The sequence below is a fragment of the Momordica charantia genome (assembly GCF_013281855.1).
Source record: "Momordica charantia cultivar OHB3-1 chromosome 4 unlocalized genomic scaffold, Mcharantia_2.0 BLBB01000004.1, whole genome shotgun sequence".
In the NCBI taxonomy this organism is placed as follows: domain Eukaryota; kingdom Viridiplantae; phylum Streptophyta; class Magnoliopsida; order Cucurbitales; family Cucurbitaceae; genus Momordica; species Momordica charantia.
The window spans coordinates 23,235,096-23,260,858 of NW_028275162.1; the positions used below are offsets into that span (position 1 = coordinate 23,235,096).

General features: G+C 32.2%; 1 protein-coding gene across 3 annotated transcripts; it reads right to left on the bottom strand.

Annotated features, from left to right (window-relative positions):
- Positions 1-1,642: 1,642 nt before the first annotated feature.
- LOC111011828 (Pleckstrin homology (PH) domain superfamily protein) lies at positions 1,643-10,925 on the bottom strand. Of its 3 annotated transcripts, XM_088122705.1 has the most exons (11): positions 9,808-10,923; positions 9,027-9,383; positions 7,482-7,544; positions 7,288-7,384; positions 5,607-6,061; positions 5,238-5,393; positions 3,991-4,158; positions 3,743-3,883; positions 2,779-3,009; positions 2,427-2,540; positions 1,643-2,201 (listed from the first exon to the last, which is right to left on the bottom strand). In XM_088122705.1, the coding sequence occupies exons 1-11, from the start codon at positions 10,348-10,350 to the stop codon at positions 2,034-2,036; spliced, it is 2,493 nt and encodes an 830-aa protein (XP_087978831.1). In that variant the 5' UTR covers positions 10,351-10,923; the 3' UTR covers positions 1,643-2,033. The 3 variants fall into 3 exon arrangements, with proteins under 3 accessions (XP_087978831.1, XP_087978832.1, XP_022141418.1); XM_088122706.1 differs by lacking the exon at positions 3,991-4,158 and having other exon boundaries at positions 9,808-10,925; XM_022285726.2 differs by lacking the exon at positions 7,482-7,544 and having other exon boundaries at positions 9,808-10,922.
- Between the last annotated feature and the right edge of the window lie 14,838 nt (positions 10,926-25,763).

Below are 25,763 nucleotides of genomic sequence, written 5' to 3' on the forward strand. Positions count from 1 at the left end.
TTTGATAGAAGGATACTTGTAGAGACAATATGTTTGTTTGATAAGGTTTGTTACCACTAACAAAAAAAAAAGATATATCTCAATGACTTTTTAAACTTATTTCTAAAATTTGAAAGACTAAAGTGAAAATTTTGAAAAGTCAGAAATCACACCATCTATTAGTGAAAAAAAATATATATTTTTAAGAAAAATCTATTAGCGAAAACTTAGAGATTTCATGAATAATTTCTCCCCAAATGAATGAATAAATAATTTGGAGATAATTTCTCCACATTGGGGAAATTTTTGGAGAGAAATGTTTGAACAAGCAAGTCTTCCAATTCATAATGGTGAGGTTTGAGAAAGATAATGAAAGTATAAAAATGGGTGGTGAGAAAAGCATATGATTATTGGGATCCACAACTTGAAATGAAAAGTATAAAAAAAGAATGAAGAGGAAAGGAAAGGAAGGCCTAATGAGTAATGAGTAGTCATCCACCCATTAATTCACCCTCAAACCAAACCCAAAACAACATTGTATTATGAATAACATTAATACATGTCACGTGTTCATCTCTAAGGCCTCATTTCCCCCTCTCTAGATTTTTTTTTTCTCAGACCAATTTCAACTTCAACTTCATTCCACACCTCAATACTATAATGCACCCATTTGCTTCAGGTATGTCGTATTTAGATCGTGCAAAGAAATGAATTTTTGGAGTCAGGTTTGGCTGAGTTTCGAATGTCAAGGTAATTTTACTATTCTAATTATTGAATAACCAAATTATCCCTATAATTCAAGAGTTTGATTGTTACAATCTTAATAGTTTTGAGGGTACTTGGTGCGTTTTGCAATATTCAAATGTTTGATTGTAAGTTTAGGGAGATGATTGGATAAATTGAAAGTTTGAGGGTGTGATTGTAACAACTCTTATTGAAAGATGGTTCTTGCAATTTTCCCTTAAAAACAAGTGACTCAATGGGGTGTTTGAAGGATTCACATGAGGATCAGAAATAAAATCAACCAATTCATGTTAATGTTAAATGGGGACTGGCCGATGCTTCTGCTTCTGATCCTTCACAATATTTTTTATTTTTATTTTATATGATGATGACGTGTAGGTGTGCATATTATTTTTATTTTTATCTATCTTATCTATCTATTCCAAATGTCCCTTTGAGTTGAGGAGTTTTGTTGGTTAACTTGGAAAGGCTGCGTCTACGTGGCAACACATAACACTTCCTTTTCCAACTCGACCAAACTCTTCAACTCTCAGGATTGATTCCACGGTTTCCCATCTGTGGGGACTTCAAAAAATCATCTGATTGGGGAGGAAACTCTTAAATTCTTGCATTGTTCTATTCTTCCTAAATTTCTGTGTGGTTAAGTAATATATAGATAAATATATATGTTTTTTAATTTTGCATAATTTTTTGTATAGTACACTTACTAGACCCTACAGGAATTCAAGAAGAAACTCCTCAATTCCTTCATAAAAATTAAACATCTAAAGATCTAAAAGATACTTTTTAAAAGTTAAAGAACCAATTAGATATGGTATTTAGAGTTAAAGACTTGTAAGAACTTCAGGCATGACTAAATCTGTGATTTAACGGCCCGTGAGATACCAGCTGGAAGAAATCAGAAAGATGAGATGATTCATAAGTCATTAAAGAGAGATATATATATATATATATATGTACCCGAATAATTCTACAAATGATTTCATTCAACACTTTGCTGTGAAAAAGATACGTTTCCACCTAATGGCTGCAAGCCAAAATGATCTAACAAGAACACGTGAGATGCCAGCCAGATCCTTTGACAAATTTCTGCTGCTCTCTCTCTTTTTTTTTCTTCTTTTCTAATTTCGTTTTTGGCTGCCCAGCATCTTCAATCTAATTTAACTTGGAACCACATCGAGTGGCAGTTGCTATACTATAACCACTCGAATGAGCATGCTATTGGCTACTCATCCGGTAAAAATATTTGAAAAAAGAATTAACAAAAGAAGAAAAAAAGAAAACCAAAAAAACCAAAAAAACTGTTCAACTCACTCGAGTTGCTGATCAGTAGGGATCTGACCGAATATATCAGGGCATGAGTCCCATTTTCCCTGCTCTCTGGCTTCCCAATACCCGCCAATGTAGCGATACGTATCGCTTCCCTTATCCATTGTGAACCATCTTGGTTTCCAACCTCGTTCTTGCATATTCCGAGCCTGAATACCAAATACAATACCACAACTTATTCTATTGCTCCAACAAACAACTTTTCAAATCTCACCCAAATTAAATAAATAAATCAATCAATCAATCAAAGATCTTGAAACTAGTCTTCCTACTTCTAACATTTGGCTAGGATGTGAAAAAGTCACTCTAGACAAACATGGATTGTACATACTCGTTAAGAAGAACCAAATATGCAACAATCAAGTATAATATACCTGCCGTTGGCGCTGCTCCAATCGCAACTTTTCTGAATTAGCCATTTCGTACTCTCCATTTTCTAAATACCTCTGATCAGGTCTGAGCCTCGAATCTGTAGGAGGTAATTTTTCCTGCAAATTGAAGTAATATTGGGAACAAATTGATCTCAGAACATGTTGCAAGTTGCATGTCATTCCATCGCAAATATTTAATATACACAGAAAAAAGGGAAAAAAGAAATTCTAAACTATCATCTCATTTCCAACGTTTCAACTAAAACGGATAAATGGTCTTCTGAGCCCCGTTCCTACCACCAAACAAAAATGCAAGCCTACTAGGAAACTGTAATGAAATAATCTACAGAATTACCTTCAAGCCTGGGGTCAGCTCATTCAAAGTCGTAGCAAAGCTCGTGAAGTTATATCTAGTAGAAAATTTTGGTGGCTTGCTTCGTTTCCACAGTAAGCGGGCTTCAGATACAGAATCTGATCCTTTTCCCTTCCTAGAACAGTCCCCATTCGCATAATGCATACTCTCATCCCATTTTCCAAATAATGTAGCAACTGTCTTTCCAGTTCTATCTTGAACTATACCATGTACCTGCACGAGAATGGTACTTCAAATTTCAGTCGACTTTAACAATCTATAAAATATCTAGTCGCAAGTCAGAAATTCTAATTTTAAACTTGCACAGGTTTTGTTAACCTAAAGAATTTGACAAAAAGTAACATATTCCCGACTCCTGCACATAATAACCCATTTCACCGAATTGTGTCAAATCAAAGCATCCGATCACTAGGAATGAACATGTTCCTATAATATGAAAACCAGTTGAATAATATGCAAATAAAATATGTGAAAATGGGCCAGCTTAGAGTAGTAAATTTAAAACTAGAATAACTACAGCCACATAAAACCTCAGCTTTCGCCCATGACAAATGAGACCCTGCTATATCTGAATGCATCCAGTAGATTTTCCAATGGGGAACGATTAATTAGTGTACTTCCTTAACTAACTTTGTAAGAGTATTCTATAAACTTCGTGATGATATCTTCTACATCATTGATGAAACACGCAGCACAATCCTCAAAATCAATCGATTGGGAAACATTTTTATTACTTTACATGGCATCGTTTAATTTTCTCATTTCAACCTCTTGTTGAACACAAAGAACCCTATGGTGAAATGCCATGGTAAATAGAAACAATGGTCAAATGAAGATGGCAAAAATTTACACTATTGACGGAATAAAGAGAAAAGATTTGTTAATTTTTTCAACAATAACAATCCTATATATTTCAGGCATATCCTACAAGATTATAGGAAATTACCTGGTGTGGATTCCGGTCAATAATGGACTGCTCCTTGAATTTGAGCCTACACGAGTATTCACGATTTCCCTGTAGACGCATCGTACCATAATGATCACAGTACAGCTTTCCCAGTATCAGGTTGTAAATTGACGTTGTCACCTACAAGAAAAAAGTAGAGTTCCAAATAATTATAGACTCTAAATGGAAAATGGAATAAATAAAAAGAAAGGATTTAAAAAATGTAAAACACTTCACTGGTATAACACCTTACTCCATTGATAGACTTCTCCATCATCAAATTCTAAAGTCAATATACCAACAGGATCAAGCTGAATTGAACGACCCCAAAATTTGCTCTTCAAATTGCTATCCCCCCAAAATCTCCACCCTTTACCCTCACAGTGGCATGCAACTACCATTGGATGATGGCTAACCTAACAACCAAAATTAGAAAAATCTATACCATTTGAGAGGCAATATCTTAGATCAAAGCCATAATCAACAAAGACATTCACTCTTTGATTCAAATGTGGGGACTAGATTATGTAGCCATCCATGCATTCGAATCTAATAAATGAAGCAATAAAGTAAGAAAAGTTAATAAAATTATATAATGAATTAAAATTTCATAATAATGTGACCATGAAAGACCCACTATGTTACAGTAGAACAATATGTTTTTTTCTTAGCAGGAGAGCACAAAGAACAATCCTATTTTGAGGGAAAATTATACTTCCAATAAGAAAGTACCGGAGATTAAAGTCAGACGCTCTTGAAAAGTTAAGATGGCCTACCAATCCAATAATGTATTTTACTTCTTTACTTACACCCATTACTATACATTTCGATAAAATATTTAACCTTCCAGATTTCAAATTTTCATGAAATTTGAAATTTATTAGGATTTTCCAGCTTCTTGCAGTCTAACAAAATGTTAAAAATATTCCCTATATACATTCAACAAAATCCTCAACGTTTGTTTCAGTAACTCCAAAAGCATGAATATGGGAAGAATTGTATAAGATCAAAGAAAGATGGTGGATCAATAACCAATGGAAGTTCTCTCAACCATGCGATCCCAATTGGTTTGGAAACAAACTACTTAAGACAATTTCTTATGAAATACTAGTATAAAAGGACATCCACAAAGCAATCTGGTCTGCACAAGTTCTTAAAATTTTTTGTTTTTAAAATCTTAACTCACCACTGTGATCCCATTTCCTCCCTTATTCCCACCTTACCCGGTTACATAACCCAATCACTGTTGAAATGTTAATGTAAAAAGATTAAAGATAGTTAAGGCAAAACTGAAACGAAGCATGTCAAATAAGATTACATTTTCTAATAGGTTACATGTTAACTTCAACTGAAGAATGTTTATCTAATTTCTGCTAGGCATCTAGATATAGCTCTGGGCATTTCTCGTTTCTCCAACCAACTTTTGTATATGGTTTTCATTTTCTAAGGCCCCTGGTTCTTACCCCAAACAAACGAACAAATCTGAAAACAGTACCTTCTCCGAGAAAAACTTGAGGCCTTTATCTGGATAGTCAGCCTCATAAGTTTCCCCTAACAGTGGGTTAAATGGTTTGCAAATTCTTCCTTCTGTTGAAGCATACCCAGATACAGCAAATGCAGCTACGTTAAGAATCCTCATGAGGCTATCACCCTGAAGAGTTGGCAAGAAATGAACTAATAAATCATTAGGGAGCATGGAAAATAATCACTGTTTCCTTCTTTTTACACTTTACAGAAAGTTCCTAAAATTCCTTTTGGATTACTAGAGTTTGCAACGTCTTCCATGAGATCTCCTTTGTTAATTAAATAGTGAAAAGAATGTTGAAAGATATGCATAACATGGGATCATGGATCATCAACTTACCCTTCTACCATATTCGTATGCCCGATCAATGAGGTATGAATACTCTAAATCTTCAAAACACTTTTGCAGGGAAGAAAGAGGCTCATTGAAGAAAACAGGTAGACAAATTTTAGTGAGATCTTTTCCAATGTTGTCTTTAATCATTGACCAAAGACTGACACTCTTCTCCTTTTCAACTGGATCAGGTAATTTCTTGCGCCGCTTAACATAAGGATAATTAGTTCCAACAGATCTAATTGATGGATCCACTTCATCCTCGGTATCAACTGCAGAAAGCCTTTCATCATCAGAAGAAAAAGATGATATCCTGTAATCGGATCCATTACTTTTGAATGAACTTGATGATAAAAAATCTCGAGTGTCGAAAAAAGTATTTTCTTCATCGTCTGTTTCTTCCTCTGCAGCATCTACTCTCTCATTATCATCATCAGATTCAGTTACACTTGCACTTGCATCTGTAGCCAGAGAAAATTTGAGGGATAAAAAGAATAGGACATATTTTGCAAAGACTAAAAGAACTTGCACTTGCACACAAACACATCTTGAGTAAAAAGCCAAATACATTGTAAACTGTAAGTCAATGTTCAACATAACCAGGCGTAAATTGTAAATAGGACCTGAAACTATTGACAAAAAAACAAAAAACGAAAAATTTATGTGAGAAAATTGATGAGATATAATATTTTGGGAGGATATAAAAAATGGTTCCGGACTTGGGATCTTAAGGAACTAATATTTTTAAATTGATGAAAAATAACAGCAAATATTATCATCATATAACCTAACATACGTAAGAATATAAATAATGGATGAGCCAAATTAGTTTACACAGGGTTCTAGTTGTTTAGCCACCGTTATGGAACTCCCCCGAAGTTGGAAAATTTCAAAGTTCTGGCCATGGAAGCTCAGATGCATCTCTGCATGTTCAGAATTACTATGTCCTAAAATTAAGACAGCCCTTACATCCACCTTCCTACAAACTAAGAACTTGATACTGATATGTTCAACGGCCACAGCTAAATTTCAATTCCATTCTTCACATTAATGAAAGCACACACAAGTCATTGAGATGGCATCCGTAAACAGACATTTATATCTTAATTGCTTCAAGGACTGTGTTGGTGTAGCTAATACTTCATCCCCTATAGCTGATTATGCTTTTCTGTAATCCCCTGAACAGGCATGTTCTCCGGAATAAAAACAATAAGCAATTCATATCAGTGTTTCTGTAATCTGACGGTCCAGTCATCTTGTAGGTCTATACCCTTTTCTTTAGAAGATCTCACTATCATCCATGAGATCTCATACACGTAGTGCTGCATGAGAGAGATCAGCAAGGCTACACTTCACCTCAATCTATCAAATTCAGGTCCAAGTCTAGGGCTAAGCTCCGTCAAAAACATATGTAAGTTTTCAAAAAATTTCTGCCAAACCAATTTCGTCTTCATAATAGCATATCTTAAGAAAACAGAGCAGCACCACGAAGTGCCAGATGTAAAAAAACAAAGCTGCAATTAACACGAAGGAAAATCTCTTTAACTCAACTCATAATCCCAGACAAATTCCTCTAATAATAATTATGAAAAATAATGACGAGGCCAAAAGACACTGATACAAAAGTAATGAAGTAAACAATAAAAGCAGGATTGTATAGATTTAGATACACAGCATGAAAACTCACCACTATACTTTTCCAGCATACCAGACAGAGCCCGAGGATCATTTGACTGTCTCTGGCTCTCATCAACTACTGTGTTCTCCAAGTCAACTTTTTCTGTCTACACAAGACAATATAGAGAGTTGTTTAAGCAGAGTTCGATGACCAAAACAAAATGTCGAATGAAATGCAGAATTAGATAATTTTACATGACTGACCTTAAGATGGTCAGTCAGTGAACTTCTATCGGGACTTCTATTGTTATTGATTTGACTAGAGGTCTACTCAATGCTAACAAAAAATGAATTATTCATGGAAATTAGAGAATCAAATTCTTGAAATAAGTAAATGTATTAAATAATAAATGCAAATAGCTCAAAAGTGAGAAGACAAAAATTGAATAGCTCAGGTGAGGAAAAAAAACTGAAGTGCCTATTTAGCAAATGGTCTGCTTGGGTTAAGCCTCACAACACTGTTTGGAAGTAAGGTTCAATCCAAATGACATTTAACAATTTGATTTGTCTTAATATCATAATTATATTTATAACTTGGAAGTGCATGCAAAGGTTAACTTCATCCTAATAAAACCTTTCAAGGTTAACTTCAACCTTCAGGCAAACAATCAAGAGATTCTAGAAAAAAAAAACCATTTCCGACACAGTGAAAGCACAAAAAGCAAGCAGTAGAAAACTTCACCATCCTTGATGAAGAAATCCAGGAATCCGAATAAAAAAATCTTGGGCAGAGAGTTTTAGATTTGAGTAGCAAGTAGGTGGTATGTCAAGAAAGGAATAAATCTGAGAAGTTTTGATATACTTGTCATCTGCTAGGAAGCATGGACACCCTATTTTAAACAGAGAGTGAATGTCGAACTCAAGAAATATTCTAAACAGAAGTTCCAATACTGAATTGAACTCAGACAAGCTCAAAATAGTGCTTCAAAGTGTCCAAATCCCAAATTTTGGACAGATAGGAGACATATTTAGTATAAAAAATGAAAACAACCCAATATGTAAATAAATTTCAACCAAGGAACTAAGAAACGTTATGAATAAAAAAAACTAATGTAATTAGACAAGAAAGGGCAGACAAACTTAACTAGATATAACCAAATGGAACCATACGAGCAGTGGGAACTATAGTTTTTTCTGTTTGAAATACTTTGTGCATTTTGTGGGAAATTTGACTTCATTTTAATCTTGTGTAATGAAGAAATGTAAACACACTACAATATTTTAGTTTGGATCAAATTAAACATTGCAGGGAGAATAAGTATTCCTAATTAAACCACGACAACCTCTACTACTACATAGAGTCAAATGCCATCACTCTGCTACACAATCAGTAATGGTGCAAGCACCAATGCCGAACCCACAATCAGAATTGTTGGACGAAGAGATGTCCACTAAAGCAATGGATTTAAATTCCTCTACGGAGTCAATAATCAACATAGTATGATGTGGGAAGTGGAACCCATTTAAGCAAAATGACAGTTAATTATTGAAGTCGAGAAATTAAAGTACTTACAAAGTTACGAAAGAGTAAAGTTACAAACTCAAATTCTGCTTATATTCAATCAGAAGATCACTAAAAGGGGAAAATATATACAATCTCTAAAACAGAGTAACACTGTAAGCCAAAGCTCCATAGTAATTTAATTAAAGGGCACTAGACTCCAAGAAAAAGTTCCAATAACAGGAGGAATCAAAAAACAATTCTGAATTTGATACATATGGAGAATTCCAGATTCAGTTTCAGTGTACCTCTAAATGCCGCAGTGTGTCGATAAGTTGCCACTGCTTCTGCCTAAGCAACACGAGCTTGTCTTGCAATGCAGCAAACTCACTCTTCATAATATTTTCAGTGTCCTGAATGGCTGTTTCACTGACGCCCTCTTCTGCAAGCCGCTTTCTAAGCTTCTCTGTTGACACAGACAAGTAGTCCATAGGTGCCATGAGTTCACTGTTTGACATCCTCGGGAATAATTCTTTCACTGCCTGCAATGCCTCCATCCATGCCACACGATCCTCACGGGTCTCCGCCCGCAAGTGAAGTCTCTTTGTCCCAGTGAATATGGAAAACCTCTTATCATCTGATCGGCTTTCACGAATTGAAGAAACCTGTTATAAGACAATCCAATGGAAACATCTGAAGAACAGAACCAGAATGAAAACAAGAAATGCCACGAATGTAACTTAAAAGCAACATCTGCATCCTAGACATCATTTCTCAAGTTTCATTCACCATTAACATGGAAGGCTAGAATCTTGAGAGAATCAGAAGGAAGATTCAAATAAAATCTAACCAAATTAATGTTAAGCATGGATGAAGATGTTGAAATACAATTATAAAAAGAAATGATGAAAAAAACAAACGAGTCAAACTTCAAATGCACACAAACTGGAACAAAAAATGAAGATGTTGATACGAAATGTCAACGTCTCAAAATAAAGAGTGAAAATTAGAATCACGAGAAGAAGAACAATGAATGACATGGTACTTGGGGGCAAATTATGAGGGAGCAGTTAAAAAAATTGGCGAGACCTTGAGATGAACTTCCCCAAATGGCTTGCGCCTGAGTGGGGGCAGGTGGTGGTGATTAGACAACCCATTCTTATGCCTCGAAATCCTCCGCATCGACACCTCGCCGATGATCTTGCATCCCTTCTCTGTTTCCTCATTGACGACGATCTTGTCGGGTCCATGAATCTTATAGTATGATAAAACGCCATCCTGAAGCACGAACCAACGTGGACGCCAACCTTTACCGTAATTCACCCACTTGTAGAGTATACCACAGATACCGTTCCCAACGATATCGTTGATCTTGACGTCAACGGGAGGCTCCCTAGCGGACGAATGTCGCCCAACCATCTCAGCTGCAAAAATGCTCCGCTGGCTAAGGCGTCCGGCATCGCTACTACTGAGACTCCGATTATGAGAAATTCGATTGGCCGGATCGGATCTGGATGCGAGGGAAACCGCGGGGGAGGCCGGTGATATGTGGAGCTCCGGCATCGGATACGGCGATTGCTTGGAGGAAGGAGAGTTGTCGGAGACAGTTGAGACGCAGCAGAAAGAATGCATAGGGAATTGCAAAAAAAAAGAGAAAAACAAAAAACAACAGCACACAAGAAGGATCAAACAGAGGGATCTAAAGATGACGGTGGCGGCGAACAGGTGGCGGTGGCAGTGATAGTGACGTCGGCCGGACGTTTCATTGATCCAAATTGTTGGTGGAAACAGAAGATTTAGAATATTAGAGTGAAAACCAAAACCAAAACCAGGCGATGCGAGGTTCGCGTGAGATGCGAACAAGGCGGTTGGCTAATTACCTCTTATATTGAAGGTGCCCCAACCGATGGCCATCGCTACAGAGAGAGAGAGAGAGAGAGATCTCCGAAGGCAGCGAGAAGGACGGATTTCAATTTTAGAATGAAAAAATTGAAGAGCAAAAACAGAGAAACAACAATCCAATCTAATCCAATCTAATCTAATCTAATCTAATATAATTTGTGTTGTTGAAAAATGGGAGTGGAATGGGAATTTTGAGAAGACGCAATCGGAGAGAGGAAGCGAAGCGTTCCGCTGGCGATGGAGTCGAGCGTGACACGCGGCGAGTGCCGAAGACGAGACTAAATGGGCAGCCGAGTTTAAATATGGGGACGACGCCGGACGGGTGGTTAATACTTGGGAAAAAATTCAATTAAATTAAAAATAAAAGGGAAGGGCAGGCCAGCGTTAAGAGTTTTGTTTGGATGCGGAAGGGTGCAGGAATTAGAGTGGGGAACGGTGCGGGTTTGGTGGGAATTATACAGGTGGGTGAGAGGATCGACAACGTGGGGACGGACTGCCCGGAGGTTTGACGGGAACGGCCCACTCCCTCCAAGGGTCTTTTTGACTTTTCACCTTTTCTTTTTTGAAATTTAAATCCATCGCGTTATTATTTTTTTACGTTAAATATTGGTCGGTGAAGGAAAAAGGAAACATCTCAGTTTTGAGTAAACAATTTTTTCCTTAAAAGAAATTGATTTTGCTTCTTTTATCCTCTCTTTTTTTTTTCTTTTTGTTTTTTTACACGTAAAGGAAGAAAGACAAAAATACAAATAGTGCGAGAATTAATGGTTTTAGATTCCTTTTTTTATAAAATTAAATTACATTTTATCAGTTTCTTAAACTCCTGATTAAAACTCATGCAAGGTTAATGATTTTTTTATTTGTTTTCTATTTTTTAAAATTATAATTATAATAATTCAGAAATAATAACTCGATTTTGTTATTTAAAAAAGTTAATTTCAAAATTTTGTTTTTGTTTTTATTTGATTTATATATCGTGAGTAATTTAAAAGAGTGAAAAACTAAACCAGTAAAATTGATGTCTAATAATTTTCCTGAGATTTTAAAAAATATAAAACCATATTATTATTGAACGGGACTTGCCTAATCAAAATTTCAAAATAAAGAACTATCAAATGTATTTCATTTAAATTAAAATAAAATAATAAGACGATTTAAGAAAAAGTATTTAATCTTTTTAAAAATAAAACAGTTTGACTCGATGAATCGATTGCACTATAAAATTCACTCGAGAGGAAAATGTTATTTTTATTTTTTTTTTCAGTTCTCATTCCGATTTAAAGGAAAAAATATGGATGTAATCTAGTATAAATTCATATTAAATAATGAATTAAAAAAATTAATATAACATCTCAGATATTGTTTTTTTTTTCAACAAATGAAATATTATTTTTTGTTTAGAGGGAAATCATTTTGGTTGTTGAACACAAAATAGAATAAAAAAATAAGTCTGATCTACAGTGATACTTTCGATAGTTATAATGATTAAAGCATATAATTTTAATGAGAAGGTCGGAGTTCGAAATTCCAACCCTCATACTGCTATTGATCTAAGAAAAGTAAACTCTCCATTGCCATTTCACTAAAGGAAAAAGAAAAATGAATTAACTTAATAGTCATAAATATGTTAAATCATTTTTTTACAAGAAATATGTTAAATAAATTGATGGGCATTTTAAAAAAATAATAATAATACATCAAAGTGCGGATGTGAAATTGGATCTCTAACCTCAAAGAAAAAGTAAGGTACTTTAATTGCTGAGTTATACTCATGTTGACAGAGGTAATAATTGTTTAAGAGCACGTTTAAAAAGTTTTAAAATATGTTTTATAGCATGGACAAAACGAAACGATGACGACACTAGTCAATCTTTGCATAGCTCAATTTGGTTAAGACATATATTATCGATTAAAGGGTGTTCGAAACTCCATCTCACATATTGCTAAACTAAAAATAAAATAAGAAAAACGGATCATACTGCATAGATTTAAATGCATATGCATGTATTATATATATATATATATATATACATACGTACATACATACACACTCACGTATTTTTTTAGTTCAACTTGTATTTCTAAACTAAAAAAATGTGTATTATCTTTTTTTTCTAAATATTACTATTGTTGGAGGGTAAAATCTGGTGTGCCACGTAGACCCCTCATAATAAATCGAAAGATCTACCCCAAAGTATGTAGACAAGGTATATATACCGACTTAACTTATGGTTTGATCTATATGTCGCTCAAGAGGAATAAAGGATTTTGGCTAAGGCACCCTTCCAACCTACGACCTTGCTAACCTATGGATCGAGAATTGTAACTACCTGTCAGAACGCCATAACGGTCTTGTTTCTCACCATTCGCCTATTATAAAAAGGAGCTCACTCCTTCATATCAAGTACATAATTTTGTCTGACGCTGACCTATACAGTTCGGATTGGGATTGACTTGAGCTTCAGAGTGTTTGTTCCTTCTTTACAGGTCTTCCCTTGCAAAACTCACTCCTTTGTAGCTTTTGATCTTCGATACTTCAATAGAATTTAGTATCGACAGCTGTGGCAAATCATTCTTTTATATATATACTTAGACAAATGTAGGGATTTGAGCATGAAGATTAAAATGTATTTGACCAAGTAAACTTTTAGGTTGATATGTATTGATCAATTCAACTAGTTTTGGGTCGATATAGGGTAATCATATTGTTTTACGATGTATTTTATAAACTAGGATACAAGAGAAAATTTCAAGCTTCTCTTTTTTAAGTTAATTTAATTAATTTAGTTTTAACAGGAGATTGGAATTGTTAGCAAGTCAATTTAATTTATACTAAAAGAAGTCAATTTAATTAATTTAATATTACCATAGATGTAGCTTTTACCCACCCTTAAGAAAAACGTACCTCCAAGTGGGAGAATTTAAACCAATTAATGGTGGCCAACTCATTTATTAAAGACAACACTTTTCTAAATATAAATTAGGTGTACTTATCATTTAAAAATTAAAATATAGATAAATAATCTTTTTTTACCCAATTTAGAGCCAAAACAATGAGATGATATTTTCTTAAAAATAATATAAAAGTGTAATTTTTAACCATGCTTATTTTGAATCATTATCATTAACACCATTTATTTCGAAATTTTTGAATCGTAACTTCATAAGTTTAAGTACAAATTTTTTAGTCATTACAAGCGTAACTCAATAAATATCTTATTTATTAACATTTCAAAAGTCGATGATTTGATTCTCACAATTTCAATGATTTAAATAAATAAAACAAAATTTATAATTTAATGAAGAATATATAATTCTGTCTCAAAAAAGAAAAAATATATAATTAAATTATTAGAAGAAAAAAATATTGGGAATTAAAAAAATAGAAAAAGGGAAAGAAAAGGGAGGAGTGCGACGTGGAAAGCGCAACGGGGGAAGAGAAAATCCGTTGAGTGGAAACTGTTTTTGCAAAGGAAGGCGTTACGTGGAAATTGAGAACGTGGTTGAGAGTAAGCAAGTACGCGGGAACTGGAAGGGAAGCCAGTACGGGGTGGGTCTGGCGGTCGAAGATCTACGGTTAAGGTCCAATGGGGTGCCGACACGTACACGTAATTCCAAGTTTTGTGTATGAATATTCTCTACTGTACCGTTGCAGAGCCTGAAGTGAGCCAACTCATTTTCAACAGTGAAATACCGCTCAGCCGTAGGCCCCAAACTAACCAATATAAATAAATGAATAAATCCACTTTTACAACTAAATACTCTCAATTTAATCAAATTTAATCTTTAAAGCTTCGAAAAAATATTGTAATTATATTCTTTATGCTTATTCATCTCATTTTATCAAAAATCAATATAGACATTCCAAAGAGCTTTTTAATTTTATTGAAAATTTAATTTTGTACAAAATTGACATGGAATAAACTAGGCAAATTTCACCTTTTCAAAAATACAAACTAGGGTCATATGTTTTATGCGAATGCTTATTTTATTTTATGGTTATTTCTTAGACAAAAACATATGAAAAGGTAAATGTTTTGTTCGTGCACGGAAACGTCCGTCCAAAAAATCAGGCTTATCCCTTCTACCGTGAGTCAAAAGTGGCTTAAGCCAATAATGGTAGGAAACGTATGTAGAGCCCTCATAGCTTTGCTTTGATTCCACCTAAAAAATCTCATATCAATGGAGATAATTGTCCTCCCTTATATATCCATGATCATTCTCTTCCTTAGCCAAGGTGGGACTTTGTTTGCAATCATCTCACAAACCCAATTATCCTCCTCTCGAACAGAGTACCACCGAGCCTCCCCTCAAGGAGTCACTCATCCGTCTACTCTCGGACCTGAATGAAAGTTTTTGCTCCCATAATGACATTGCAACATTTTTTTTAAATTTAAAGTAAAAGTTGTAGTACTTATCCAAATTTAAAGTAAAATAAAATTGAAAATTTAGAGTAAAATTATATGCATAATTTTTTTTTTCAATGAAAGAAAGTGAAGTTTAAAGTTGAATTATTTTTTATGGCATGGCTAGCAAAATAAATAAAGAAGCATGTGCGCCTTTTTATTAATTTATATATTTAGTTTGGTTGGGTGCATGCGTGGCGAAGAAAATACAGTTGCAACATGCAGCACCCATATCCATCCATCGTCTTAAAGGTGCGGCTGGTGGTGGCGGCGCCACCCTTTTTCCACTGTACGTACATGTGGCGTCGACTGTGGAGAAACGTTATAAAATCAGAATACATGTACCATGTGTGTTTACTGTTTCATATTATGACTATACCATCCAATTCTCTCCTTAATTTCCACGAGGGTAAACAAAAATGTGAATTTCGTTTTTCTTTCCTTTTCTCTCTTTTAAAATTGTTTAGGAATATGACGTTTTTTATCTTGTGGAGGGTTTAATTTGTTCTATGGCGTAGATATCACAACTCTATAGAGTTAAAACTGAGTATAGCTCCATTGACTTAATGTATTATTTAAGGTTATTAATCATGTATTGAAAGTTTAAAATATCTCTTTACTTTTTGTTGGGTCGATAAGGAGTGCAAACAAAGACGCAAACAAAATTATCTTTATTAGTATGAGATCTTTCGAGTGAAACTAAAAGCAAAATCATGAACAACCATTGTGGAGATACTTTATTTAAACGACATTTTGTATATATGAGGTTCTATCTTTATATACTTTTTTTAACAACATTCTATATATACACTTAAAAGATAATTTATTTTTTCAATCATTGTATACGTACGTGTTAATGAAGTACTATTGAATATTATAACATTTTTTTTAATAGAGAATAGGCAGTGGTAGGTTATTTTTTTTTATTCAATAACATATGGAGATGGATTCAAACTCACAACATTTTGGTTAGAGAAACAATGCGTTAATTTGTTGAGATATGTTCAAGCGGCTGGTAGTAATGTCTTACCACTTGATCGATCTTACTTAAGTCGACTTTAATATAACATTTTTTAATATATGAATCTAAAAAATTTTATTTTAAGCAGAAGTTTCTTGAACGTGTTATGTGCATGTAAAGATTTCAATTAGCATTTGGTCTCAAAGTTGGAATTATTCCAATCGTCGAGGCTACGATAGTAATCAATAATAAATAATTAAAAGTAAAATACCTGAGAATCATAAAGGTGGCTTATATGAACTAAAGTGGGTTTGTTTTTCTAGATAATATTAAATAAAATAAAAAGATTTCTCTCGATCATTTCACCGACCAATACTATTTCAACGTAAACAAGCCCAGCGGCCATAACCATGGACAAAAATGTCAACCATAATATTGAATTATATAAAATATGGTAATATTATAAATTATCTTTTGAAAATAATTTAAGACGTTAGACGATTTCAACTATTTTCTTAAAAAAAATATAATATATATATATAATCTCTCTTCTTATAAGCTTTCTAACATATAATACGGGATTAGTTTATGGTTTGAAACCAAGTTCTCAAACTTCAAATAATATATGTAAAAAGAATGACATGTAAAAGAGAGATGGAGTGCATGAGAGTGCATCACAAAAAGATGCGCTATATGTATAAACTAATATTATTTAAGTAGACGTAAGCATATCTCAATTAGTCTAAATACTGGAAGTTTGAATTATCATCCAACCTTCTTAATAAAAAATTGAAAGTCGAATCAATTAAAGAAATTATTTATACATTATCCAATTAAATTATATTTGAGATTGAATTTTCAATCTTAGATAAGTATCTATTTAAGTGATCATTTTTCTCTCTTGATTAAGTTTCGATTTATTAAGTGATCTATCCATTCGTTTTGTCCAAAGTATGATTGGGATTCTGTTCGACTAATCCAGTAAAAATATTACAGTACAATTGAGAATGATAATGTGCAGTAAAAATATTAATTGGATTGTGGTTCTGTTTGACTAATCCAATAAAAAAAATTGTATAAATAAAAGTTAATATTTGAGTAGAATAGAATAGCATACCCTAAAAGATTAGGGCACGTTCGGATTTAGGGTTTTTTTTTAGTACAGATTGACGATAATTAGACTATTAAAGAATGACAGGTCTAATATTTGAATGAAATTATGATGATGTTATTCTTGATTATGGAAATATATTGGAACATTATAGGGGGTCGCATGATTAGCTCGCACTTTTTTGGGATCACTTTTAGAGATTGCAAATGAAAAGTAGGAAAAAGAAAAAGAAAATAAATGAAGTCAAATCAAACCGTCTATTAATTGAAAGCCACCCATTTTAATTTTTGACCACCAATTTTTCGAACAAAGGACAATCATGGCGTTGCAAATTCTAAATCTGCCTACTTTTCCCGTTTGTTTTTATGTTATTAAAAATGGAAAATCCACATTCTCATCAAATCAAACCAGTCGTCTCCTCGTTTTCCCCCCAATTTCCTTTTGCCTTTCTCCACTCCTCTTTCAATTCTTCCTTTTTATAATCACCTTATAATAATAACTTGATTAATACCCATAATTTACTTTTAAAGAATGCTGCATTACATTTTTTTTAATGTATACTTTGTGTCCTCTCTGTCTTTAGACTTTAAAGAAAAAGTAACCGTTGCATTTACGACTTTGAATTATGCTTTTATTGCAATTGAGATAGGTTGGTTAAACAAATCAGTAGATAATTAAGTTTGAATTGTAGGTTTTTCTGCTAGTGAAAGAAAAAGATGGACAATGCCAAAAAAGAAGAAAAAATTACTCAGTTGTTCAAGTTAAATCTTTCAAATTTGTTCAACTCGCTGAATACCTCATTCAAATGTCAAAAAATTGAGTATCAAATATATTTTCTTTTTATTACAAAGGTCCAGTATGTTGCAAAAATAAATTTAAAAAAGAAAAAACTCATAACAAAAAGAACAAAAAAATCAATAAAACTCTAGGAACTCTACAAGAGTCGACAATACAATTAAAGCAGGCAAACTTCAAATAAACACCACGTTAAAAATAAAATTAGCATAATTCAAAGTTCAAAATTATAAATTAATGTATCCTTTGCCACCTAATTCATAATAAATAAATTTGAAAAGTTAATTTGATTACACGTGGTGTGAATCCACCACCTCCCACCACAAAGCTCGTTCTCATATATGCGTCGATTAAAAAATGATCGGAAAACGAAAACGATGGAAACATACGACCAAAGCTACAACACGAATATCCCATCTTTCAAATGCGCATTAAACCTTTCGGAATTTCCCTCCGTATATCCCTTATTCCTTTTGTTATTATTAATATTTTATGTAATCTTTAATTTGGTTATTTAACCTTAGTTTCGAATTTGCTATAGTTTGTCAAGGGTAAAATTATTTTTGTCATCATCTAAATCACTCCACTCCTTTTCTTGTTTGGTGAATTAGAAAATTGATTTTAGGAAAGTTTAAAATCACTTTAAAAAGTCGGAAAGGGATAGCTTGGATGGCTCGGGACCTTAAAAAATAACCTTGAAGTTTTTGGTTCAAGTCACATCAGGCGCAACTTTCAAACGATGACTCCAAAAGAGCCACCAACTCCTGGATCATAAAAAAAATCATTTTAAAGTAATTTTTAAGGTGGTTTTGAAAAATCAATTATACTTAAATCTCTTTTTCAAAATCACCTTCCTTCAAAAACACACTCTTAAATAATTAGTCTTATTTTTTTATTATAATCTATCTATTGTACAAAAAAGAAAAAATACTATAATATAAAAGTAAATTCTTGTTGGACAATTTTAGTGTAAAAAATGAAAAAATTAGGTCACTGTATTTAGTAAATTAATATTAAATTATATGTTATGATTTAGGTATAATAATACGATCAATTAATAACAATCAGTTTTACCCATTACATCACTTTTGAGGCCTTCCAATCAATAGCAAATAATATAGACTTAATCTTTTAAAGTTCTCAATTTTATTGTAACGTATAAAGAAATTTACAATTAGGTCTTTAATATCACTAAAATTTAATTAGATTGCTACTACTTGTCCATCAACAAAAGTAAGATTCACTCGTTATCCTAGTCTAAGTGGCATGTCCACGTATCTAATACGTTAATAAAACAATAATTTAATGATACAACTCCTTTCTATTAACAACTTTTTTACTGTTTAAAAAAAAAACAACTTTTTTACATCTTTTATTATGAAGGACTTCGATGAGAATTTCACAAATTTTAAAATTTTAAAAATTAAAGATCAAAGTTAGAAAATCTTCAAAGATTAATTAGATAGGGAAAATATTTTGGTGCAAGACTTTGTGGTCTTCACCACCATTGAACAACTCATTATTTTTTTAAACAATTATATATATATATGTTTATATTTTTACATTTGTCAAACATTCAAGGGTGGTCATGACATATACGAGCGTGAACCAAATATTCTCCATTAGCTATTATGAATTTAAAATTAATTCAAATAGCGATCTAGAAGCTTCATCTTTCAAGAGTATTGTAATATAGATTCAAAAAATTGATGTCAAACTGAACATATCTCAATTAGTTAATATATATAGATTCTTGATTTAAAAGTTTGAGGTTTGAATATTCAACTGATACGGCTGTTCAACTCAAAAGATTCTATAAATTGATGTTATTCTTATATAATTGAAATACATATACGCATCTCACGCAATTCCATGTGTCAGCTAATTGATTCCTTCTCCTCCTCCGCATTAAACCATAATATTAAGTTTTGAACAATTTTTGAAGGAAAATTAAAGAGTGAAGGTGATTTTCACATAAACTAAAAATATTTTATGGGTTGGGTGAATATTACATAAATTTGGTAGGAGGAGAAGGAATCAATTAGCTCATACAAAGAATTGCAAATTTGTACGAGGAGATCATTGATATAGTTTGAACTAGGATTTCGGGTGGGAGAGATAAAAAAAGAGTTGTGTTTTACTTTTGTGAAGAAAAAAAATAAAACAATGCTTTTATTTATATTTAAAACTAGAAACAAGAACCAAAAATAAATTAGTTTTTTATACAATTTGGAAGTACTGAGAAACGAGACCAATAATTATTAAATACCTAATGTTTAAACAAGAAACACGAAATAAAAAACAAAAATTTTACCAAACAACTTTTTTTTTTCAACAAGAGAGTGAGATGATTGAAACTTCTAATCTTTGAGGAGGTAACCAAGCGAGTACGACTTCGTTTCTTAAGTATTAAACATTCATTCTTGTATTGATACAAACGTTACTTTATCAACTTTTTCATTTTCTTTAAACCTCTCAAAATCTTTCTATATTTTGAGGTTGATAGTATGAAAGAACTCATAATTATTAAACTAGTTGAATATATGGAATTAATTGATATTCCTAAATAAAAATTTATTGTTGAAATGTGTCAAATATTTCCATCCCACAATATCTAATATTGTGAGAATCTTTTGAAGATCATGATCAAAAAGCAAATAAAAAATACTAATCATGTTTACTCTATTATAAACCTACTCACATTGATCGGTGCCTATAATAATGGAAAGCCACATAGGAATGAAATCAAATTGTCTATATATAATTTGGAATTTATCACTATCAATGGAGGGATCATAATTAATTTGAATGTTACTTCCAACCCCACCAGATGGAAAATTTATATGTTGTTAACTTATCTTTAAGGAAAAAAAAAATCAATGTTTTAAAGTCTCAATCAATTGACAAAAATATTCCCCACTAACCTTTAGTACTTATTGTATAATTGAAAAGCTTAAAATTAAATATTATTCAAAATAAGACTAATATATAATACGATGTATAGTATAGTTCAATTGATCAAGACATCTCTCACTTATCTAGAAGTCGTTCATAAAACTTACCATTTAAATTTAACTTTTATTAATTAATCGTACTTTTTGATTTATTAATAGTTAAAATATAGTTTTTCGAGTGTTAAAAAATATATACATATAAATCGAAAAAAGATAAGGCAAAAGCATTTTAAAAGTCAAAGGAGAATGAAATGAGATTAAAGATTAAAAGGAATGTTGCTATAAAAGAAATTTGAGCATTTAAAACGGTAAATATTTACCTAAATCATTTTATGAATAAAGATCATTGAGATTTTTCTGTCACTCAAGAGACTACCGTTGAATTTTTTAAAACTTTAGTTATTAAATTGTAATAAGATACATTTTTAAATTAAATTATAAATTTATTTCTATAAAAAGGTAAATTACAAATTTAGTATGTAAACTTTTATAGAATTATACGAAGTTTCAATATTTAAGTGTTATAAAACTTTAAACTTGAAGTCTTTAAACTTTTTAAAAAGTACCCTAAACTTTTATTTTTTTATAGGCCCATAAATTGTTCGTCATTTTTTAAATTCACAAACCTACTAAGACTTTGACCTAAAACCTACTCGACACAGACTGAGCATTGAGGAAACTATTAAATGCAATATTTAAACTTCAAATAACCTATTAGACAATCCACATAAGCTTAATAGTAATTAACATCTTCAAGAGGTCGTGAGTTTTAATCCCCACCCCCACTTGTTGTACTTGGAAAAAAAAAAACGACACAAAATTAGAGCCAACTTGAGTCTAACCTCAATGGATTAATACACATATTTTCAACCAAAAATGTCATAAATTAAAAGCTTAAAACCATCCAACACTTTTTCGATGACAATTGGACATTCTTTAGCCTAAAATTCAAGAATGAAATTTATAGTCTAACCAAAGTTTTTAATGTTGATATTGACGAGGATGTAGAGATCTCAATTTTATGGGAGTGTCAATAAAATGTTGATGCCGATAAATATTTCCGGAAATTTTATAAAAAAAGAACAATAACAAACAAACAATTCATATTTTTTTAAATAACTTAAAAATTATTAAAATCATAGTACGTCCATATTAATGATCTTTGTTGATATTTTTTTATATGAAAATGTCGATTCATTCCTCATATTGATGTCAGATTCATTGACACATAGACGTGTCGATATGTTAACGGATACATTGACTCTAATCTGAATATAACAATCTGACGATTTAAGTTAAAAGACATATTCTCAATCAAAAGAAAAAGTTCAAATTTCCACATATACGTATATGTCAACTTGCAAAAGAAACAGAAAAAAAGAAAACTGCAATATAATATTCTAAGATAGGAAAAAGAAAAGAACCAATATATTATGTACACGTGGCTTGTGGGAGGAGAGTTGGCTGGAAAAACGAAAAAAGTGAGGGTAACCAATAAAAATAAAAAAAAAATAAAAAAAAAATAAGAAAGATGCGGTCACATGCGGCATAAAAAGGGAGCACGTGATTGGAAGGGGTGTGTGACGTCACTTTCGGTGGACGGGCGGACACGGAAAGTAGAAAAACAGAAAGATGATAGGGGCACTCCATCGGCGCAGATTGGATCACGGACATTTCCTTTTTTACTTTCACACTTCACAACTCCACGTGGCCTCCTCTCATTCATTATCGCCCCTCCACTTTTTTCTCCTTTTAAACCATAATCCTTTCTAATTAATTAAAAAATATATATATATACACACACATTACACAACTATGTAATTTAGTTTTAAACTCTATTTTAATCCTGAACTTTTGGTTTATAATTTTGCCAAATTGAACGTAGATCAAATGGTTAAGGTATCTATCTCTGATCAGAAGGTTATGAGTTCAAACTTTTGATTTATTACCATTTAATCTAGAAACGATACAAATGTTCAATTTTGCTTATAAATTTTTATATTTATTTTCTTTGATTCTTAAACCATCAAACTCTCTATTTTAATCCTTGAATTTCAATAGTCATTTTAATTTTCACCATTATTTTTTTTGTTAATTGTTATATCAACATATCGATATAGTTTCCCTCTACACATATATAGACATGATTAGAACCAACGAGGAGTTCATGTAGGTATTGAGATGGGCAGAAACAAGAGCATAGAAAACTTTTCAAAAATATATATATATACATATATTAGATAGCAAAATAATAACAATTAAAAAGATTAATGTTTTTATGTTATTTTAAAATACTAAAATATGGATATTTTTATATCCTAAAGACTAAAATATGATAAACCTAGAGTTTCATATGTAAAAATAGATTTAAGCCTACAATTTAATATAGATCTTTATTATATATGAATTAATTTAAACTTTTGAGCGAAAAAACCCTATAAGACAAACAAAATTTTATTTTATAGTTTTTTAGTCCAACAATATTGTGGAAGTAAGAGTTTGAATACGTGGCTTTTTGGTCAAAGATATATGCATTAATCAATTGAAAATTTTCATTTTATAATTTAAGAAGGATGAATTTGGAAAAATTAAATGAGCTAGGGAGCGGGGCTTCTTTATTGAAAAAGGGGGAATGAGAGGGGAAGGAAGAATGGAAAGGGGGGTGGGGAAGGTCCGGAAAGCCCTCACTTTATTGATGGGACATTTTGATCCCCTTTTCCTCTCACCCTGGTTCTGGTTCAGGAAAGGGTCAACACAAGGATCTTACTTCGAAGCAATCTCTGGAGTTTTCCCTTATCCGAACGGGTCTTCCAAGAAAATAGGATTTCATATTGAGCTCCAAATATACGCTATTGGGATAGGATGGCTCCTACTAGCTCTCCCCCCGTACGAACTGCACGTGCGAGTTCCCCCGCATACGGCGCAAGTGGCGAAGGCCCTTTCCTTCGCGCTTGGTAAGCGCTTCGCTTTAGCCAAGCTTCGAGAATCATAATGACTTAATTCTTAAACTATGAAATTTTATATAGTTTATAAATTTTATTTTTAACCCATTTATTTTAGTTTATCGATTCAAATTTAACTATAAGGTTTTAATATCTTCTATAGAATGATTGATTGATTTTTTTTTTTTTTAAATTTGTTGAGAATTCGTGGATAGGTAGTTGCTTGGCGAAGAGTTATTCAAGCTGCAAAATTTTCATCAAGCTGCAAAGTCGAAGAACTTCAACAAGCTGCAAAGTCGAAGAACTTCACAAGATGTAAAGCCAAAGAACTTCACGAGCTACAAGCCGAATGGGTGTATTATTATTATTTTTATTATTTTGACAAAAGTTATATATACTGCCAAAAAAATAATGGATCTCACGATCTGAGATAAAAACAACAAGGGAACAAAAATATGAACAGCAAATAATAAACAATATAAGAGACACACCACCTATTTTGATCTAGAAAAAACCCACTCATGAAAATAAATTTGAAACCGACCTCATCTATATAATTGGAAGCTAGAACCAATGCTATCTCGTCTTTTATAATTTTGTTGAACAAGTCTTAATAGGTACTATAACAAGTTTGAAATGTCTTCGTAGTTAAAATTGGGAGGTTTTTCTAGATGCCTCCTAAAAGCTATGTTGCTAAATTTTTGCTGATTTAATTCAATAGTTGGTCTTTGGGGAAAAAAAGAGATTAGCTTAGTTATAAAGAGAAATTTTGAAACTTTTTTTTTATATATATATAAATAAAATGTCAAATAGAAACTAGAAAGTATAGGGCATGTATATAATATTTAATTAATAAAATAATGGAGAGAGAGAGAGAGAGAAGGGATTTAGGGTTTACAAAGAGAGTTGATGGAAGTCTCATATCAACAAAGGAATCATTACTTCATAGCAATCCCAATGATTAGAGGGAGGGGAAGATCATCAAATCCAATCTATTCTTTTTTGACTCTCAACTTTTTTACAAAATCCAAAGAAATTCAAATAAAAAAGACAAAAATTAAAGACGGAGACAAAGAAAAAAGGGGGATAATTTTCATGCACCACTGCCACTGTCTCCCCTCTACCTTCTAAAACATTGCACTTTGAAATGACAAAAAGAAAAAGCCTTCCCCAAACTTACTCATTTTTTTCCTCCAAATTTTCACTTTTCCACTCTTCACACTCACATTACTACTGTTCTTTTCCCCCCACCTTTTCAATATATCTAGTATTTAAAACAGCCCTTGTTTTGCAGTATATCTATTTCAAATCTTGCGTGGGTAAAAAAATTTAGCATGTGATTAGGAATGGAAATTCGAATTCAAAAGCATCTTTTGAGTTTTGTTGCCGACAGAGTAGGCGATATAAACGCAGGAAAGGAAAGGTATGAGGATAATTAGGATAAGAATTACAACAAAGATTTCGACTGAAAATTCCTTCAGTCATAACAATTTTTAAAGAAAAGACGTTTTTCAATCTTATCTTTATAATTTAACTAATGTATTAAAGGAAAATTCAAAGAGATCTAATGATGGCTCAATAAACAACTACAAACGATTGCCAAAACGAGCATAGCTAGCAGTAATTGACATATATCTCTAACCAAGAGATTGTGAGTTCAAATCTTCACCCACACATCATATTAAAAAAAAAACAACTACAAAAGATTAAATTAGTATCCAATGTCTTTCTTACTTCAATGAGTCAATTTTAACGTTAAATTTTCGAGAGTATACGAGGACTAAAAATTAAAACACAACTCTAAATAAGTTTTTTTTTTTTTAAAGGTGTTTATTTGTTTATGTTATCGAGGTGTTTTGTTTTGTTTGTAAGTTTGCAAATGGTCATCTTTTCGGCGCGTGATGAGCGTTTTGACATTAATTTCGAATCTTCGTTAGGTCCACTTGAGATTATGGGAAGTATCTTTGACTAATC